Genomic DNA, 22,458 nt, shown 5'->3' on the forward strand with positions numbered 1-22,458 from the left:
AATAAGGATGAATAATCGTCGTGGATTACATAGAACATTATCCGAATATCGCTTCATAGTTGTTCACAAAAGTACTATTTGACAATTGTCCGCTTTAATTGTTATTTTGGAAGTTAACAACTTGTGAAATGCAATTTGTACTGTCAAAAACGCCAATATGGACACACCATCTGTGTTCAGGTGGCAGTATCATGCATGTCTAAATAGTCCTTGTAGCAGAGAAAGGCTCATGGTTCCTTATTATGCAAGTGTTTGCTCATATGGAAGTGGACTTATTTGTAAAGTATTTAATTATTGCGGTGGAAGTTTTTTTCTTTAATTATGGCAAATGTAAATGAAAAAGCGAGGTTTGCGTTTGAATATACATTGTTTGTCTATTTAGTTTGCTTCAGAAATAAGTTTGATAAACATTGGCGTTGAAACGAGGCTTGCGAGATAATTATTCGAACGAACTACTTTTCTTGTTACCATCTAAAGTGTTATATTTATGCATTATTTTCGGTCACATTAACATGTCGTGTACCGTATGCTTATTATACTAACGATTGTGTTTCTCATCATATAAGACGTTGATGTATTATAAATGTATACTCCCCGGCTTTATTATTTCATGATGCTTTACAAGTAGTGTACATATTTCGTTTTATACAAATTACAGCAGGCTTTTTCCCCAGAAGTGACAATTCATGAGCGTATCAGCATAGTCTCATGAGACTCAGCTCGGCCAACAACGAAGTCTAGAATAGTATACACAACTAGTGTATTTTTATTATGAGTATATAAATCATAATAATAGTTGCTGTTTGTGACAATTTTATCTTTTCGCCACATTATTTGACGCACTGCTCAAACGTTCAGAAAGCCAAGCGAATGAAACAGGCTCCAGGTGTTGTTCAGTGAAAGTTAATAAAAGGAATTCTGTTTCATATTTTTGTAAGAGTAACATTTACCATACTGACCCCAAATGCAATCCAAGGCTAGATCAGCATATTAGCTACTTACACACACAGGTTCATCAAATATATCCATCCCAAATGAAAGAATCTATTTTATCTATTTATCTATATGAGAAACAGTGAGATTGACCAAACTGGCCCTAAATGCTGGAGATCAATTCAGGTTTGCTATATCCAAGGTTTCAGCAAGGTTGGTCTATGCAAACCAAAGCTATTTCTTAGAAAACACAAATCTTAAAAGTACAAAAGGGTCATTAATCTGCGAAATTGCCAATCAGAGTTGTGACCCTCGGTCATACATCATATATTATGACCACTGATACATACATTGATATTTTATTGAATACCTGCTATGCATATATATCTTTTGACTTGTTTCACGCAGTCGTTAAACTTAATTGTCTAAGTTTATAACAAGGATTACTTCTGCTTAATGCTGTTCAGAGCTCTAAGCATTAATTAATGAATTCGTATAAGTATCGCTTAGATATGCTTCAATTAAACATGTACAGTAGTAACAGACATATGTCTACGACTTCCCTACGCACAGGGACGTAATAAGACCCTGTAACTGGGAACGAAGCAATGTCGCCGCAGAGTGTAATAGAGAACGACAACTTCATAATAATTTTATACATTTTATTAAAGTGCAAATGCAAGTAATTTCATAATTAAACAGTGATTTAATTGTAAAGCTAAATTTATGTAAACCCTTAACACCAGCTAAGTCAGAATAGTTAAAAGCAAATTTAGTAATAAAGTAATTAAATAACATGTTATATTACACGTGTGCACACAATCACAAAGATCATAATCTCGCTAAATAGATTACATTATAAATCAAAGAGTACTCAATGTTTCAAGAAAAGATAAATGTATAAGAGTAACATACACGTCTAAGTGTAACACGAATGTGAGGATACCATAATTATATGCTGTAGTGAATATTGTAGTGTAATTCAAATTTTTAGTGTAACATTAATTTTGTTATTAAAACATTTACGTTTTAGGTCAAGATTAACGCTAAAGCGTTACCTAAATATGTTAATGTAACATAAACGTTTAAGCGTAAAATGAAAGGTAAAGCGCGTAACATAAATAATGTCATCTAATTGTAAAATAAAACATAAACTGTTTATCGTAGCATAAATTGTAAGTCTTACATAAGTGACACAGCGTAGCAATATTGGCTCATACATGCTTAAGTATATTGTCGTGTAAAACAATTAAGTGAAAATTAAACGTTCAGATGTTACATTTATGTTCATTTATATTGCAGTTGCTATAATACAAATGTTTTCTAATGTTTACGAGTACACTTTTCCTGAATATAAATATCATTCAGTACGAAAGAATGTGAAAGGGATATATTTTCAAACAACATTTCTTCTCCACTATCCTTTTAAACGCTGATGGTTCAATATTCCAATGCAAATATATATGATTTAGTCTGCAGAAATACTTAACACAGTAACAATAACTCTTCTAGCGTTTATAGTAGTAGTAGTCATCTCCAGGGGAGGCAACAAACATGGTGTCCAGCTCGTTTCTGATTTCAGCAAACGTCGGGCGCTTCCTCGGCTGATAGTCCCAGCATTTGTTCATTACTCCGAACCACCTGAATAACATAGAAATCAAACTACAATGGTTGTTTATGTTGTATTCATAACATGCCACCATTAAAACAAAACCAAATACGTTTGTTATTATCCCTAATTCATACAGCATGTGCACGAAAGGAACCAACTATACACAGATCTATAATTACGAATGCATAACTATGAGACCATACAAAAGAATCCAAATTACAAGGTAACCTCATGTTCTAGACAACCAAATATATATAATCATCATGTAACCTTCCTTAGAAAGGCTACCAGATAAAGACCCTTTTTGGTAAATACGATATAACACGCACGCATTGTAACAAAACATTACTAAAAGTACTAATAACACAAATAACGTCAATATACGTACACGTCATCACACTGTTCCGGTTTCTGCAGACGAACATTCTTTTTCAGTCTGTCTGGAAGGTCACGGCTTTTCACGTTCTCGTACGGAGTTTCACCTGATGACAACAGCACAGTCCAGAAATGTTTAAGCAAGTATTGCAATAAAATAATAATGTTGTATAATTTGTAGGTTTCTGTTTGACTATAAAGCTTGAACGTAATGATTGTATTAGTGTTATCGTTTATCGAAAGTAAATAAAATTCGTTCTTATAGATATAAATGGTTTTTCCAAAAGATTTAATACTAAACATATTTTGAGTTAAACATGGTTTTATTAGAAAAATAACCAAGTAAGCTGATTTACCAAGAGAAAACACTTCCCAGAGGACCACGCCAAACGACCAAACGTCACTTTTCTCGTCTGCATCTTTTGTTGACGTCATGCACTCTGGTGCCATCCACTTGATTGGAATTCTCTCCTTTGATGAAATAAAAAAAAAGAGAACAAATGTGACTATTAACAAAGTAATAAATACAATACTTAATAGAAAATATATTATAATGAAAGAATACTAATCAACTTAAGAGTCATATGCATAACACCAATGTATCACATGCTCTATGGACATTGTGATGTCAGTTCTTTGAATCATTGGTCATGATGGTTTCATATATGTTCACACCTTCTTGCCGCTCTCTGCATCCCCATCAGCCTCTTCTTCCGGTTGCGGTCCGAAGCCGTAGATCTTTACTTCGTTCAAGAAAGTCAGCAGGATGTTGCGTGCCGCCAGACGCCGGTGAGTTATCTTAAAATAAAAGCGCAGTTAATGTGTTTATTACATATATATATTTGCTGCGAATTCAAGTAATTGGGTCACATTAAGTGGCGACAGTGCTACGTGAGAATTACTCCTCCCACATTATATTCCAGTTGGTACAGATTCACAATGATATAGGATTAAAATAATAATGCACATTTATAACATATCAAAAACAAACTCTTTGCATAACACGGAAAGACAAAGCAAATAAAGTAATGCTTCAAAACAGTTACTTTTTACCCTACAGTGCATTTATAAGACTCCATAAGACATCGTGATTTCAGTTACCACCAACTTTTTATCAGTTGTTCACTCGACTCCATTTGTTATATTATTATTTTATAAATTCATGTGTATAACGTTTTATGATAAGATTATATTTTATCCATAACATGTGTACCCCTTTCCCAGCCAAGTACTCCATGCCCTTGGCGATGTCGAGTCCTATACGGAAGAGCGTCTCCTGGATGTCCATGGTAACGCTAGACTTATTTTGGACCAGGTACTCCTTCAACGTACCGTTCTCGCAGTACTCGTACAGGATGAAAGGTCCCACTAAGACGCATGAAGGCAATAACATTATTAAGCTATTAAGACAAGTGACAATCTTTCAGTCTGCTTTATAAAATAAAAGCTGGGTTATAAACTCTCAACAGCAAAAACACTAAGAAATCTTTAATCGTACCCGTATAGTGACATTATGTATACCCATGAAAAGCCAAGAGCAGACTTTTGGTCGAATCTTTTGCGGATGTTTAATACTAGAAAGCCAGATATTTATTTCAAAAGAGACTCACTGTTCGTGTCATCGAGGACTGATCCCAAATACTTCAACACGTTAGGGTGGTCACCAACCTTCTCGGATGAAAAGTTGATCTTCGCCTTCATGAGGAAATTATCATTGGTGCCGTTGTTTTCTACATCGAAAACATATTACATATGTATAATTTTATAAGAATTGTAAGCCCCATTAACTCTCAAATTAACGTATATTTCGTAAAATATTTCATAAAATAAAGCTTACACATGCCAAATTAGTATTTCTTATAGCAATAGTCAACATGTCAACGCATATTCGTTGATTTTGAGTGTTAATGGGGCGTTAAAAATATCAATGCTTTCATTTATGTTATGTTATTGCATCATTGTTGTTAAGCTTTGAGATCTGACAAGCTTTGTTTTCGGTTGATGACTTCTCAATAACAATAACAAATGAAACTCCACTAAAACTTCTGTTGCATTTGAGTTGTTCAACGGTTCTTGTTATCAAACTAACTTTAAATTAACGTTCAAACATATAAAAAATGCTACGCATACCTTTTAGAGTTTTAGCCACCACAGTTTTTCCCTGGTACATGGCTTTGTAGATGTTGGCAAAGTGCCCAGTTTTGATTACCGACTCGAGCACAATATCTCTGCGACTAAGGACCGACTTTGAGGCGAACGTGTCCATACCACCGTACAGGTATAGTTCCTCAGCGGCCATTGACTTAGCTCGATGGTTCTGATATTAAAAAACATATTAATGAGTGTTTTGCAGAATATACCAATTATTTTGTATCTTAAAATATACACTGTACACAACGCAGGGCGTATGAAACGACTTTTTTTATCACAATGATTAATATTATGTATGACGTCATAAAACGAATCCGTATATAATAGTTCTTCTTTGTTTCCTTTCAATCAATTTTTAGGCAAAAACTAAATCAAAAACACACGTAATTAAAGTTCACATATTCTAAAACATTGGACTTGACAATTTAAATGCAATACACAACGGTAAGTCTACTGTATTAAGTAATATAAAATGTTAAATATACCACATTATATGCCGGGTTACTGTGTCCCTCGCCGCGAGACCTACGGTTAGGACGAACTCTCCTCGTCATCCTTCGTCCAATCTCTCGCGCGCGTTCAGCAGGTCGGATCACACCACGCCGAATGAGTACCACCAGCATCACCACAACGATGGCAACAACAGCCAAAACTCCTGAATGATGAATTCATAAAAGTTAAATAACTTATCGACCTACTTATAAAACGTAAACAAATAAAGCCAATTAATGTCTATTAATATGATAATACTCGTGCAATTGATGATTCATTGTATGATTTAAATTCATGTCTGCTTTAGACATATCATTCAAACCTACAGGGAAAAGATGTTAAAAGACGATAACAGATACATAAAGTAGTTTTGACTTAGCATGTTGACTAGCTAAACACAATTGATCTCAGTTAGGTCAATCTTCGATATTATCGGATTGAGACTGGCGATAGCAGAGTATTACAATTAAACACTACATTTCAGCAAAGCACATTCTTATCCTGGAACGGTCGACACGCCATGCTTACCTACAACAGCTCCAACGACCCCACCGGTGGAGGCCCCATCGCTCGCTTGCTTCTCTGAAAGGCGGGAGAAAAGGAATAACAAAAAAGGTTTTTCATTGTTGAAATACAGTTATATAGTTATGGTAAGCCATTGCACAGTTCAATCATTTTGCTTTGCGTTGATTGTTTTTTATGACTAAAACTTCAATTGTCTAACCCACACACCTGTTCTTGTGGTCACTGCTAGATCAGTTTGCTGAGCACTGCCTCCTTGTGATTGAATATTCAGCCCCAGAGTGTATTCTGTCTCTGGGTCAAGACCCAGAATGTCAAAAAATGTGCTGGTGCCCTGCGTTTAGAACGTGTGGAGTACCTCCTCACCGTTTGCGTTCTGTAATAAGTTTTCTAATTATAATGTCATTAATGAATTCTACGTTTTCTACTGCATGTATATCATGCAAACAATGGTATGCTGATGACATACAATAACGTTATCCGAAAAACCTTTTATATAATACACATTCAGAAAATATAGCAACGGGAACATTTGTTCTCACACATTCTCATAAAACAAAATATTTAAACAATAAGTTATCTTCATGTGACACCAAATTACAAAAATGTTGCAACGAAATTTGCTGCCTTGGATTTAACTATTGTAAATGGTGGTCCAACTTGCCCGGCGCGACAGAATGATAAGAATGTCCGCCCTTCCATAGCAGGATTCCCTTGTAGGCAGATCCCATTGCAGTCTAAAGCCAGTCGGTGTCTTGTTAACCACTCGCAGGTTCTGTGGGCCGTTGTCTGAAGATATATTGTTTTTAAACTCTTTCAGTCAAATAAATGCACATGGAAATGCATGTGGTCATTAAATATTCAGTTTTACACAGAAAACATAAGTATCAGTACATAACGTTCACATTCGTATGTATTTCTCTAAAATCATGCTTTCAACATACATCATAAATCTTCAGACACAGATTGTATTCGCAAATAAGTTTTATCGATCGATTGATTATCTTTCGACATGGCAACACATGCAACTACACACTTACGAATGAAAAATTAGACACTCACATTTCTCCAGACCTTGTAGACTGTTTATTCGACCAATCTGTAATGCCAAAGGGGTTATTCTTTGATTTTAGACTAACCATAGTTTTGCAACGTAGTTTTTCTATGAAGTTAAACATTTGAAAGCCCATTACATTTATAAAAGCGTTGCTTGCAACACATTTCTCAAACAAAGTAGTTTCCTCTAACAAGATTGTAAATTGTATCTTCAATTAAGTAAAAATAAATATATCAAAGTATGCACTGATATAATTTAAACATACATCAAAGGAGGTCGTTTTTGAGAGCATGGCCTGGTTGAAGACAGAGACCTCCACCATAGCGGTGGCCGTGTCAAGGTCAGACTTTGTGACAGTCAGCCAACAGTTGTCCAAGTAGAGGGTCTGGTCAGGCAGGAAACACACGCCATCCACTATCTTGCAGAACGGGTTGGTAAGGTCCACCTGGAAGATACGTGTACTACAGGGGTGAATGGAATATTAAACCTTTTCTCGGTAAGTTCCATAGCATTATATAGGATTTCAAATATTACACAGTAGCAATTTAATACCAAACATAAATAATACACGCAAAAAGCTGCAATATATCAAATTAATGTCAAGATAATCTTAGCATAATATAGTTGCAATGAACTTGTAATTTGCGCATTCAAAGACTTGCGTGTAAAAGATGTTTCTGTTTGAGTTTATGCCGATTTTTACAGTATTACAGACATATCACGGCGTAAGTGGACCGCAGACTTGTAAAGACAAGCTGAGCCGACCTCAGCGGCTTCAAGTAAAATATAAGAATATAGTCATACAATTGTATTACGTTTACTCGCTTACTTGCATGTTTGCGGCTGTAAAATTGCTGTACATTTCTTTGGTAGCGCCAGCTTGAGTCTTTACAATAGCTTTGAAACCGATCTTGTGGACTCCACTGCTTCCGTCGGACGCTGCAAAGGTGATTCTGAAAAGGAACTCTTTTTTTATTTTAAAATATTTGAATCGTTATTTTAGTATTCGATTTAAAACAAATGTGAGCATACACAAATTCAACATACGGAATTATTAAAATATATTTATAGTGTTCCCAGTTGCTCGACCCATTAATGACTGTAATTTGAATTAAAACTCACTTGGAGCTGAAGTTGTACGGTCCGTCAGCAATATTCCGTGTCAGACCATAGTCCTTCCCTGTGAGGTTCGTCTGTAGTATTGGTGGCGTGCCGTCTATTTTAACAACGGTGCTGTCAGCCTTTGCGTTACCCATGATGTCCGTTGCCCGTATCCAAACACGTAACGTGTCGCCTATCCACGGCAAAAAAGTCGTAAATAGTGAACCACTAAAAAGCATTGCGTTTCAAACAATAGTTCAACCTTTGTCTACAACAAGTAAGGTACTAACATATGGCCAACACCTTTCAATCAGAGGTAACATACAACATTGCTATTCCAATATTATACTTAATGTATTGGCATAATGTAAGCATAGTGTATTAGTCTGCGCATTGAATACACGGCACACATCATTTTAAGTACCTAACGACTGTTGCTCTTAGTACACTTAATAATGTTTTTCACAAAAATACGCTGTAAAAAAATCTACCGTAAAAAATAGAGAGCGCTTAATAATCTCAGCTGCACGAAACACTTTAAGCGTCGATCAATAAAACTCAGGGTCCATGAACATATTTACAACTTTTAAGGACTTACCCTTTTACAAAAATGATAATGTATGACTTTTTATGAAAGGCGTTATAATATAATATCCGTTACCATCTACTAGTGTTCGTGTTGCAGTAAACGACTCCTTCATTGGTATTTTTTCCCAACCGGAAGTGGGTTCATTCGTATCGGCTGTAGGCTGCCAGACGATCTCGTACTTGATTATTCCGTGGAAATTGGAAATCACCTTCCTTGTTCGGGGCTCCTCGTTGTCATCCAGAGCGTCTGCTACATACCTGTGGTATTTATATGAAAGATGCGTGATTGTATCACTGTTAATCTGATTACGTACATACAATGACGTTTCGATGCGAAAAGGGCATCGATTGTAGCACATGCCGTTCGAGAAACGTCTGTTATGAATGGTGGACGTTGCAAATGTGTTTTTTTTTGTGTACAAGTAAGTGCAGATAGATTCACTGACCTAGTTTAAGAAGTGTTAGGCCATTTATTCGGGATGTTCAGATTATTATTTGCACTTTCTTCTCTAAGCTGTGTTACCAATAACTACGGGTGATGTTTCAAAGCAGACTTTGTTTGATTATAGCTGATCAAGGTTGCGACTATGTGTATACACATACATACAAGATACGCGTGCCATGTCAAATAATGTGGGCGTATTGACAAACAAACTAGTCCTGTAAGCCCAACCCAAATATATTACTATTAAAAAATAACCTTGCATTTTCTGCAGCGCTTATTATTTCACCGGAAAATTCATAATCGATGTAATCAGTTATTTTTATTTGTACGTCTTAAATTGTCCATCTAAATAATTGTCGTTGTGTTCATAACGTTAGTGATATTGTTTGTTCAAATCGGTTAAACACTGTACAGTTTATTGGTTTCTTACTTTTGACTGGACAGTACTCCGTCGTCTTGTATCTCGTTAAACTGAATCGGATACTGCTCGATTTCGCCGAGGAAAAGTCCGTCTTCATGCACGTGGTTGACAAAATAATTTGGCCAAGCAACACTGACTGTTACTTGATTACCTAGAATTTTACATATGATCATACAAATTATGCATGTAATTGAAATAAAGAATGCATTAACTATGTTCCAACATGGTTCTTACATTCTTTGTCTGAATGCATACAACGTCTGAATTATAACTTATATACACTTAATTATATTATCGTCATTGTTGGGTGTAAAATTATTCATATGATAGCCATGATTCCTTTTCATGAATGACTGTATTAATTATTCGTTCCATAATATGCTTTTTCCACATTATTAGCATACAATGAAACGGATAATTAATGTACACACTAGTTATGTACTTGTTACTTGAAATAAATTCAATTGTCAATTGAAATTTACAATAAGGTAGGAACTCTATTTACATGTCCCAAATACTCACCAGGAAATATAATAGTGTTTAATAAGTTCTTTCTTCATCCTTCATTATGGCTTTTGATATCATTACATATTATTTTTACTGACCTGTTGCCGCCGGTGTCTGCCATGTGTATCCAGTCTCCTCGACTGCAGACGACACGTACAGTTTGGCGGTTGCGTTGTTCAGTGATACAGAGGAGGTGGCGTCGTACAACACAAACCGGCGGGCGATACGAGAATTGTTAGAGAAGTCACGGACCTCCAAGAGGACGCTACAAACACAATTTGGATGATTAATCTGCAACGCCTGTTAATGCAACAATATCATACACGATTTTATCTATTAACAATGTTCTTTCTTTTTAAATACATATTAATTAGAACAAGTTTTGATAGCGGTTGTTTAATACTTTTTGATCATGTCTCATGTTATGCGTGTAACATGACAAATACGTTTAGTAAAAACATTTAACTGTAACTTGATGCACATCGTGGCGTAGCTGACATTCAAGCGTTTTAATAACGCTTTTAAAATTCGCCAAGATAAGATGTTCTCACCTGTACACTCCAGGAGCTGAGGGTGTGTATTGAGGATATTGGATGGTTCCGCTAGTATGGGGTATGACGACAGAAAAGACTGGGTTTAAAGGAGTGATCTCCACGAGACGATGGTCTCTGTTGAATCCAAGCTTGAAGACCTCCATATAGTATTCGCCAACCCCGGAGAGTTCGTCTGTCCACCCGCGCCAATGCGGCCTGATGGGATTCTGTTATTTGTTATATAGAGGCTGGTTGTTTTATTTCGTGGTAAAACCGAGATATAGTTTCTCAGTAAAGGGAGATAATTAACATTTACAAGTGCTCTTGCGCCGAGCAGATTCTCAAAACGTAACCTTTATAGTGCGGTACATCATAAGAAAAATTACACAACAACATCACACACACGCAGGCAGATGTGTGTTTAAATAAAACAAATTGAATTTATTTATCTATGCTCCTAACTCAAATGTGAAACTGTCGGAATTGTACTGGGGAACGTTATACCTAATTAAAACATTTACATTAAAATTATTTTAAAATATATTTACTTATTCAGTATTTATTTATTTATTAAGAAAAAGTTTGTTCAAGCATCTACTTTTTTGAAGCTGTATGTCGTTTGTGTGTGCATATATTGGTTGCCGATTCATGTGATGTGCTTTCAAGATTTGTATAATATTTAACAGTTTTGTTTACAGTTATTGAAATAGAAACAGAGTGCTTTAATTTATATGTAAATTTATATATGCGTATAAAGTTAAATAAACACATTGACACAGCATGATGATCAAATTAAAAATACATAACTAAAAACAACATAATTATTCTAATTGTACATATCCATCATATCCATCATATATGCATATTTGTCATCATGAACAAACGTTTGCAAAATCAAATAGTATGTGTAGATGTATTTAAATATGTATGAACGTCTATTGTTCTTAAAATATATTTATGGTATATTTCATATAATTGTATATTTAAATTGTTAAGGTCTAAACCCTTTTCGAAGCGTTTAAAAAAGAACGTAAGAATATCGTTCATTGCTTGCAGGATACACATTTAACAAAAAACAACAACAACAACATCCTTGCATAATTGGAGTGGTAAGTGGAACGCTATTTTCAGCATAAAACATAACACTGGCATTAGCAAATATGGCCATTTCGTTGCTTTTAACATCTTAGTTTTTGAAACACCTTGCACACTGTTTAGTTTGTACGAGTATGGCCCAAATAATAACAACACCTATGTTTATTAAAACAATGTCATGTAAAAGGTTATACTTGAATTCGGCAACGATTTGTAATATGTGGGGATTTTTAAATAGTTTTAAACAAATTACTTGGTTATTATAACTACACAAATGTAAACACTTATGAGGCTCGGGGAACATGCCCGTAAATAAAAACAAATTCACATCAGTGATCAATTCAATCTAGAAACATTTCTTATGGAAATTAAAGGGCAAATCAAAATTATATGGTACAAGTAAACAGTAATTTAACGTATCTAGAGAGAAATATATATTTAAGAGATATCAATTATTTAGAACAGGTTATATCAGAAACTAATATGAACGAGCTGCAAACCGAAAATCAGTAAAAAAAAGTGATCTTGAGCGGCAATGCGAAATAAGAAAAATGTTTATCCGCTGGAGGATGAACACGGGAAAATGTTTATGAAAACACTTGTAAAATATGATTATGCATAACTTTGCTATATATGATTTATAAAGTAATATTAACAAAGTAAAATTTCAGCAGCATCTGTAAAATAAACGCAGAAAAGTAAACATTATGAAATACAATATTATTGATATCCTCGTACCCTTGTATAAACTTCCGTTATGTTCAATATAGTAGCACCGGATGGGCAGGTGTTAATGTTCACTTCCGAGCAATGCTTCGGAGCTATAAAGTCGAACCGGAACTCAACCTGTGTGGACAAAAGTTTGAAAAGTGAGTATGACAAGGGACTTTAAAATTGAATAAACTAATTGACTCTCAAGTTATAAGATATATTGCTATTTCTTAAATGCATGTGTCGTATTCAGCTTTTTCAATTAATTACTACTTAGCAGTCAGGAAAACCACATTCGATGAAATTATATGATTTGAAAGCCGTTTCTTTAGTTGTAAGCATACTCCTTTAATACGCTTAAATAATTATGTAATTATGTAGGCAAAATATATATTGAAACAGCTTACTCTTGTTAAATTTGCCTCCAGGCATGCTATTTGAAATACATCTTCTCATATGATTATAACTAATCAAGATATCAGATTTTAAATAAATACATAACCATGATATAATTAAATCATATGCTAAATGTGATGTCGTTATTTACAATTTTACACAGTTAAAATTTTGTCTCAATAGTCGCATGCGCTGTTCACCATTTTTATAACCGAGAGTCCATTATAGTATTTGGTTGCGTAAGGTATGCCTCCCTGATCAATGTTCACGAGCTTCTGGAAGCCGCCGCTTGTAGACCGGAAGTGAATTGTAAGCCTGTTGGGAACATACGACGGACTACTTTTAGTATTAGGCATAGAACACTTATTTAAGGACCGCTGCTTTGTCCGCATGTTGAAGCAAAATATATATACATTGCTAGCAATATTGTTATATTTAAATGTTTAACTTTTATTGATGGCGTTGAATTACATTTATTAGTTTAATAGTTTCAATTTTTTAACTATGCACATATCAGCACATTAACTATTCACTCAATGTTTCTGTTTTATATATAATATACATACATACGTGGTAGAATCGAAATAAGTTCCGTCTAAGTGTGTTGATGTCAGATGCATAGGCAGTTAAAAACAAGAGATGAGCCCGTGCAGTTTGATAACAAGCATCGGAACAACAATGTCTTAAATAAATGACATTTGGTATCTACAATTTAATATACATAAATAACAACGCAGTTTAAAAAGAAAAAGAAAAAGAAAAGTGTGAAGCGTTCACTTTCTTGAAAGTTCTTTTATGAACTTATACATAAATATTCCGGAATTGTATATATGTTCTATATAAACAAGAAAACATGACACGCAGATGCAACATAAGTTACCAGTCGCCGTGCTCAATTAGGGTCAGGAACTGGTCATCATCGATGACACAGGTAGCGGACTCCTCCTGTGGACTGTCTCTGGTCACGCCCCCTTGACACGCGTATTCTTTAAAGGAGCCGTAGTCCCGCACTGGGCCGCCTAAAACGCAAGAAAACACACATCGTATGAGTCTTAATAGAAACCAAAATGGTGTTGTTGTTTTCTCATGTATTATAATGTCTTTGATAAAGGGACTTCTTGACAGTTTGTCTAAATATGAATTTTTCAAAGTTGTGTAATATATTCCAAAAAGCAAATGAACAATGTACAACCGTGAACGAAATAACACTAATGACGCCGACTTATGCTGAAAATACAAATTTGTTTTCGAAAAATCATCGTTAGAAATTGATATAATTATAAAGCTTCACAAACGCAGAACGATTGAATGATTGGATGAGTCTTTTGTTTTCGTTAAATTGTGTGACAATACGTGGATTGCTGATATAAAGTATAAAATACAGGTGAATTTGTAAGCAACACGGATGGTCGTGTGGTGTAGGCGCCAGGCTTTTACTTCAAGGTTCAGTGGTTTGAGCCGTTTGATGATAACGTTTTAATTAATTATTTTATGTATTCCTGTTTTATACTGGAGACCATTATTTTCAATGTTTAGATTTATCAATTGAAAGCATTTAATAACAAACGTCAAAGATGCCACAATCTGTGAATAATTCCCTTTAATAACTAAATCTACCGAAACGATAACCAAATGTCAATTGCTTATATTTGAATACCTGTTTACAGATGTATTTGTGCATCTGAATTTGACATTATGCAAAAGTTTGAGAAAAAGGATAACGAATTCGCTTCATACCGTTTCGTGGTATTTTGCTGACATTAGCAGTGATGATGTTTTGTACAATGCCTATCTTCGAGTCGTAAACGTACACTGGACGATTCGGTAGGTTGTCTATTCCATCAAACAAAGCCTTCATCTCGAATTTTAGGTTGTTAAACCTCTGCTGGTTGCTAATAAAGACAATAACTTTGACTAAATAGCAATGTCTGCAACCCAACTGGTCAAACACAAAAAGCTCCCTTCAATAATGTATATACGATTATAATGCCAAACTAGAATTTGTAGAACCTGGTTGACACCTTTGCACATATAATAAATAACATGGTTAAAAAATAGGACCTTTTAGATTGGAAATAATTTATATCATTTGTGTATTAAATGAAGTCGGTTAAGAAAAAAACACTCGGTACACATGTTTGGCATGACTTCGACACTCTCCTACCGTATAATAATCTACGACATGCCTACCTCCAGACGAGCGACGAGTTTACATCCTGCACCTCCAAAACAAACATGAAGTTTATCCTTTTGTCAAATCGACGAACATTTTTAATGGTAACGTTAGATTCACCGATGTGTGGTCTTAGTCGTTCTTCGGTTGTTAGGACTATATAAAATAATGTTTGTACACATGATAAGTGCGTATTCAAACTTTAATTAATACGAAACGCGAAACATATCATGTCATATGTACATTGAAACGGACATAAACCTTACTTTTGAAAATTAAAAGACACTTCACGTAAACACTATTATTCTTAGGAATGCAAGAACATGTTCATAATTGTTGAAGGTAGTTGTGTTACAAGTCGATCGGTGGCGTTATTGCACACAAGTCAGAATTGCTAAAGTATTTTTATCGGTCTGATTTTAGTATTTTTTCAATCATGCGGAATAATTTTCACATTGACGTAACGTTTTTTGTTCTATATTTTTCTAATATTTAATAATACATATTATTTACAGTTGGTGCAGCCGTTGGCCGTGCTGTTTAATGAAAATCCTAAAGAGCATTTGCACGTTGATCCATCACCACACTCTCCAGGATAACAAGGTTGTCTGTAGGAACACGTCACTGGAATAACAAACAATACTCAGTATCAAGACCATTCTCATTGTTAATCAACTCAGAAGATGAGATTTGAGAATTAACTCAGCGAGTATTGAAAAGTTCGGTCAGCATACAAACAATCCCAAATATCAACTATAAGAATATGCACATATTCCTCCTAAAACTCAGGGTTGAGTCGGACAAAACACTCAACAAAGCGTGTTTGAACACACAAACGAGCTTAGGGGTAAAACTCATCTCAAGAATTTTGAAAAAAAAATAAGTTGAGTCAGAATGTAGACTTAATTATGTGTTGCTTGTAATATGGAAACCCATTAAAATCCGTAGTTTCAACCAACGCTATCCGATTTGATCAACGACTTTATGATTGCAATTTCGATATATTTTTTTTTAATACGGTTAGTTTGTTTTAAAATATGTAAAATGTGTAGGCTTTTCTTATGCCCACAATATTCATAAGAGTTTTTTTTCGAAAATGTATTACATTCCGGATTTAGTCGATCACTCAATGAAGTTAAAGGCAATACGTGGATTGACAATATGTGTACAATCCCTTGGTAGAGAAGCTGTCTTATTTAATTGATATTAGACTTATTCCAGACAAACTGAATAGCAAAGAAAATTCATGAATACCATTGGGGCGAAAAGACCTGGTAATATGCATTGGGGCGAAAAAACCTTGTAATATGCGCAGGTCCACACTGCGTGTACTATTTCATCAAATTGTGATCATTTGTGTCATACCTGTTCATGAAATAAACACTTTGGAATAAGTAATCTAATGACTCAATGTTTAATAAAAATGAACATATTTTATATAATATAATAAATATTATTATTTTGGAAGTCTTCAATAGTGTCAACAAAAGTGTACGTACATGTCCGGCAATAGGGTCCGCTTGAAGTAGAAGGACAGGTGCATGTGTTTGGATTCACGCAAGTCCCTCCGTTCGCGCAGTATGGGCTGCAGATCGCTGAATTGAAAATGTCATGTTTAGACATTTTACCTAACGCCAACCTACAATCTCATAATATAATTTGGTACAGTTAAGTTAATAATGCAAACAACCCGGAAACGTTCAGTTTCACAGCAGCAAAACATCAAAGGTGTTCACGGTGTGTATAACTAAAAACATCAAAGGTGTTCACGGTGTGTATAACTAAAAACATCAAAGTGTTCACGGTGTGTATAACTAAGGTGTTCACGGTGTGTATAACTAAAAACATCAAAGGTGTTCACGGTGTGTATAACTAAAAACGTATAACTAAAGACGTATGTTACATTTGAGAAATAATAAATTGAATTGTTGCGTTTAAATTACTGTTTGATTACTTACGAATAATGCAATTCAGGTCTCCATTGTGAGTCCATCCGACACGACTGTATTCGTAGTCGTAGTATGTCTCCCAGTAGCTTCTCCAATACGAACATCCCCTTCAATAGTATATAGCTGTATATAACGATGTTACAAAAATAAAATACATTTGAACAACCTCTGTTCCGACATTTTCTTAATAAGGTATTCAGATATTGAAAAAAACATACTTGTCGCGTTAGCATGTTCAAACTTCGTATATTAGTATGCAACGTTTCGTTCACTTTTAAAGAGTAACAATTTGCATTTTTGCAAATAAAACTTGATCGTGATGTATTTGATTTACATTGATCGTAGTCTTTCCTGCACTGCTGTTCTTGTTGATAAAAGTTGTAGATTGTATTTGCTTTATAATTTCAAACGTTGTTTTACAGCCACAGAAAACTGTTTAAACACTATTTTCTCATCATGGCTACTTACCACCACCAGTACCAGCATACGCAGTAACTACGCAGTCGTTGTCGTTGAACAACGTACCTCTCGTAGTTTCTGAAATGATGTGATAAAGGCACTGAATTAAAAAGGTTTTCTACCAAAACCAGCGCATTTTCTATAGACAAAGAAGGGACAAACGTGCGGGCTGTCCAATAATAAATAAGCGGATCCTGATGTTATTAATGTAGGTCAAGCAATTTCGTGAAAGTGTCCAGTTCAGGTGCTTAAACTCGCAATCTAGCAAACTTTTGCCAAAGAAGCAAGTACTGCATTATACAACACAGTTAAACCACATTAGTACATAAGTTACATCTAAGTTTTCAAAAACTTAAATACAGTTATTTTAATATTTTAAAATGACCTTGAATGCATAACTCTTTGAACTGCAATGCAGTAGATACGGATTGTGATAAATATTAACAGCTAATATGCAACGCTGTGATGTATGTAAAGGTGATGCCCGTTGTGGCTATGAACCTTCACGCCGTTGATGAGTCTTGGTCCCAAATTAATGTACGTATCTGCAGCACTCTTTTATGCATTAAATAGTATCCAATAAGAAACTGAACAAGAAGGCTCGCGGTGAAACATTTTTGCAGCTCGACAACACTGGCATTATAAAAATTATATTTTAAAATAGCATAATAATTATGAAAAATAGTGTGTTTTTTTTAAATAAATACAAAAAGAAAGCTTAATTCAATTATTGGAAGTGTGGCATTTAATAAGGTATGAGCGAAACAGCCATTTATGTATTTAATGATTTGTTCGTTTGACTAGGTGCGCATAATGTATTGCTTAAAGCCACACACCTTGAAATGAAAAACATGTTTATCAATACATATAGATGCAATTTGAAAGTGTGCACAATTGTCAATAAATCTATAGCCTAGTTAGCAATAGAGGCGGTTCCTTGGCTGCTTGTCCTCTGTGTGGGGTCCTATGCAATATAATCAACCCATGCGAAAGACAAAAAAGTCATACCGGACATGAGGTCCGATAACTTTTAAATTTTACCGGACCTCACTAGATGTTACCGGTGGCGTTCTTCTTTAACCAAACAATAGAAAATACATGTTATAGAGTTTATTTATTATTACGTTCACAATGTTTTAGAATTGTTAATACAATAAAATAACACGGTGCAAGATTTGGCTGCTTCTTAGAATCGCTCTTGGAGTGTGCTACATCACTAGCAAAGTAAGCCATTTCGACTGGTTGGTAAAATTCGTTTTGTTTTAAATGTAAATAATCTATCGATGTAAAATAAACATAAATAAGTGCGTACTTTTGTTCACATATTCCTATTTTCTTTTTCATTTTTAACCAAAATTTTACATATTGTTTTTTTTGTCGGACAAAGTTTCGGAAATATTATAATAATAATATTAATATCCGACGTCTTTCGCATGGGTTGATATAATCCTCATTTTGCTTTAAGCGTTCAAGTAAATAAGCGAACAGCGTCATAACCACTTGTTGTTTACAAATAGATATCAAACTGACCATGCGTCTTTTACACTGTAACATTCCATAAAGTGGTTGATATTAATATCCATCAATTAATGGGCTGTGCATAACCTCTATTCCACTAAAAAGACGTACAGATGTAAATGTATTTTTAAATATGCTCGACAATTTTTATATGAAAATACTTTTTTTCTGATTGAAACCGCAAATGAATACATACACGAGAATGAATCGCTTGAAATATTACCAGCAGAGAAAGACGACTAAATAAAATCACCAAACATGCCAAAAGTACAAGAACAAAAACTTTTTTTAATAGTCTCTGAAGATTTACTGCTGCAACTACGCATCACAAGTCAAACTGTTATAGTTAAAGCCCCATTACTACTCAAATAAAACGAAATTTCGTACAATATTTCGTAAAATTAAGTAAAACAAATAAAAATCAGTGCTTCTTATAGCAATTGCCGAACTTTCAACGCCCGATGTGGTCTGGTAACATAGATGTTTGAAGATACAAAATGCTCGTTTTTTTTTAATTGGCATATTTAATTCCATTTTTTCCGCAACGATATCTATTCATACGACACATGAACACGAACATGGCACCATTTTAGTGTTCGTGTGTCGTATGAATAGATATATTTGCGGGAAATTAAAATGAAATTAATTGTGTCACAACAAAACGAGCATTTTGTATCTACAATAATCTATGTTACCAGAGTACATCTAACGTTGAATTTTGGCTTTTGCTTTAAGGAACACTGATTATTTATATGTTAACTTTATTTTACGAAATATATTACGAAATTTTCGTAGGTGTTTGAGCATTATAGAGGCTTAAATTATAGTAAATAGCTAAGATAAAAATGGCGTATTCGTGCAATGATTAGGTAGCTTCAAAACAAAGAAACCCAACCTACCCTACTTTTTGGTGTTATAGAGGAAACAAATGCCTAAGTTTGCCTTACTAAGTATATTATGACATAAATCTATCTATTTTTAAGTAGTCTGAATATTCACCAATACGTTTAATGTTGTATCAGGTAGTGTTTGGTTTGTTTTATATATGATTGTTATTAATTGAGCAAGACTGAACAACATTTAAAACATTGCAGTGTATTATTAAATAAGATTGGCGTAGGTATGAATGCAAGCTTGCGAGGAGTGACTTTTATAGAAATCGAACAACTGTATGCGGCGTTTAACATGTTTAAATAATAGTTGTGATTACAGAATGGATATACTAAACATGGAAATAAATGTTTAAAAAGCAGCATTTGAGCGTAGTGAGTAAATGCAAATGACAAAATTATAACATAAATATAGGCAATTGCTTAGCATACGGAATGTTGATCTCCAGCTTAAGTTCTTAGTGACAAAGATATTCGAAAAAAGTCATGAAGTTATAAATTACATTTAAGCCCTAAATGTCAAATTTATTCGAACAAAGTTAATGAAGTTATCAATAAAAACAACCAAGTAAAAACCGATATGTATTATTTTCTAAATACATATGAAGCGAACCTTCGTCTGCACCAGCAGAAAAAAAAACTTATTCACATAGGTTAAAATGTTTTAAATAAATACATTTATTACAGCCAGTCAAAATTAACAATATTATGATTAACATATTTCTTCTACAGTGTAATAACATTTTTGCAGATGAATTTTGTCTTACCCTCGCCAGGCGTCGGTTGGCAACACAAACAAACACGCCAACAGGAGCGTGAAATACGCGATATATCGCACCATGACTGTCTGTACGCCGAAATCAAATCAATAAGTTATCAAATAAAAGTCATTTCACCAATAATATATTTAAAAAATTGTATTTTAATGTGCTTTCGCAGGCTGGCAAAACTTAGGTAGGTCTTCCTAGTTTTTGCGACGTACTGTTTCGCTGGGCGGACGATTGTGGATTTATATCTCAAAACAAGGAAGTTTTTTAAGGGGAACAACAAGGGCATTGGTGGGTAGGTTGCTTATAGATGGAGAAGGTAGCGTCTTCATTGCCGAAATCAGTACCAATATAGAGGCGTTCGACATGTTATGTAGGAATTTTCCCTTTATGTATAGAATTGAGTTTATCCATAATTTGAATATCGGTGGGTGTATTTATTTCGAATCTTAGTGTACCTAATAAATGGTTCATTTGCATCCCCCATCATATGATTTAGAGCTAGATGTGCTTCTCAGAGCAAACACGGAACTTTTGTGGTTATGAGCGGGTGTTTAAAATCAAGTTGACAGTGACATGTTTTTTAGAATGTCTTAAATAAAGGGGTTTTAAATAAACAAACAAAAATATACATCAAACATGGCATAATATTAATGTATTCATTCAATTTGCATATCTCTTCAACTTTTGTTGACCAATCGTGCCAGATCACAATACATATATTTATATTATTATGGTGTTTGCTCTTTCTTCACGATATTCAAAATTCTGAATATGACTCTTAGGTTATCTTTAAAGGGACTGTCAACCGCGATTGACGAAAAAAGAAAAGTTCTACAATACCGTATTTTTTAGAATTATCAGTTTATATTCATTAAAATACAAATATATTAAACAAATTAACAAAAATTAACAGGACAGTGTCAAAAATTAAAACTAACACAAAATAACGACTACAACCCAGTTACTAACAAATACACAATTCAATGTCTTGAAATTTTTATAATAATTCAGTTAACAAATAATATCGTTAATACTTTTTACTGATACGTTTTTCAAGATTTAGCAGTTTTCTAATAAAAAATAGCATAACACATAAACGCTTTAACTGATTAATTCGAGCAAAATATCATTTGAATACAAACACACCAATATGTGTTTCTTTTCAAAGATATTACTTGTAAAGATTTCTATAGCTACTTGAATGATGTACTACAAGTAGAATCAATCTGTAATAACTCACATAACGAAAATTTCATGGTATGATGTAAACATTAGAAAGATAAATGTCATGGTTAAAAATATATGTATGTGTTGAAATGTTATAGTAGAATGGCATTAAATTTAACATAAAATAAAATCCTGAATTTACAATAAAAATTAAGTTAATTCCTTTTTAGTTTGCTACATCTGCATTTTATTAGTTTAACTGCAAACAAGCACACGTCTCAATTCTCTTCTAGTTTGATCAAAATAAGCTTCATCAAACACTCGACATCGTTTACATAAACAATGCGAGATTTGTTGCATATTGCTTCATCGATGTTTATAGAAATACTGGTTAACAATTATAAGTAAGTTTTTTTATTAATATATCAAAAACACTTGTTAAATGCAATGTATGTTGTCAAAACACACCAAGGAAGAAAACATGCCAAAATATTAGTTGCAACGGAGTACAGGCTAATGGTGCCCTATTACGAACGTGTCATATTGCATAGGGAAAGGGACGTTTTGTCAAATATTTATTGTTTTGCGACCGC

The 22,458-nt window shown here is 34.1% G+C and overlaps 2 protein-coding genes across 2 annotated transcripts; both read right to left on the reverse strand.

The window, feature by feature from the left end:
• Positions 1-1,580: 1,580 nt before the first annotated feature.
• LOC127846184 (tyrosine-protein kinase Fer-like) lies at positions 1,581-6,617 on the reverse strand. Its single transcript, XM_052377360.1, has 11 exons — positions 6,591-6,617; positions 6,296-6,419; positions 6,092-6,145; positions 5,557-5,726; positions 5,051-5,237; positions 4,531-4,650; positions 4,134-4,288; positions 3,596-3,718; positions 3,277-3,391; positions 2,934-3,027; positions 1,581-2,574 (listed from the first exon to the last, which is right to left on the reverse strand). The coding sequence occupies exons 1-11, from the start codon at positions 6,615-6,617 to the stop codon at positions 2,442-2,444; spliced, it is 1,302 nt and encodes a 433-aa protein (XP_052233320.1). The 3' UTR covers positions 1,581-2,441.
• On the reverse strand, positions 6,483-20,898 carry LOC127845410 (uncharacterized). The gene is made up of 19 exons (XM_052376303.1): positions 20,696-20,898; positions 17,530-17,598; positions 17,071-17,168; positions 16,612-16,707; positions 15,626-15,736; positions 15,130-15,268; positions 14,677-14,831; positions 13,820-13,958; positions 13,140-13,254; positions 12,571-12,678; positions 10,756-10,964; positions 10,303-10,469; positions 9,707-9,848; positions 8,905-9,089; positions 8,265-8,436; positions 7,972-8,095; positions 7,408-7,587; positions 7,148-7,184; positions 6,483-6,874 (listed from the first exon to the last, which is right to left on the reverse strand). The coding sequence occupies exons 1-19, from the start codon at positions 20,767-20,769 to the stop codon at positions 6,720-6,722; spliced, it is 2,475 nt and encodes an 824-aa protein (XP_052232263.1). The 5' UTR covers positions 20,770-20,898; the 3' UTR covers positions 6,483-6,719.
• Positions 20,899-22,458: the final 1,560 nt, after the last annotated feature.

This window comes from Dreissena polymorpha, chromosome 9 (assembly GCF_020536995.1).
Source record: "Dreissena polymorpha isolate Duluth1 chromosome 9, UMN_Dpol_1.0, whole genome shotgun sequence".
In the NCBI taxonomy this organism is placed as follows: Eukaryota; Metazoa; Mollusca; class Bivalvia; order Myida; family Dreissenidae; genus Dreissena; species Dreissena polymorpha.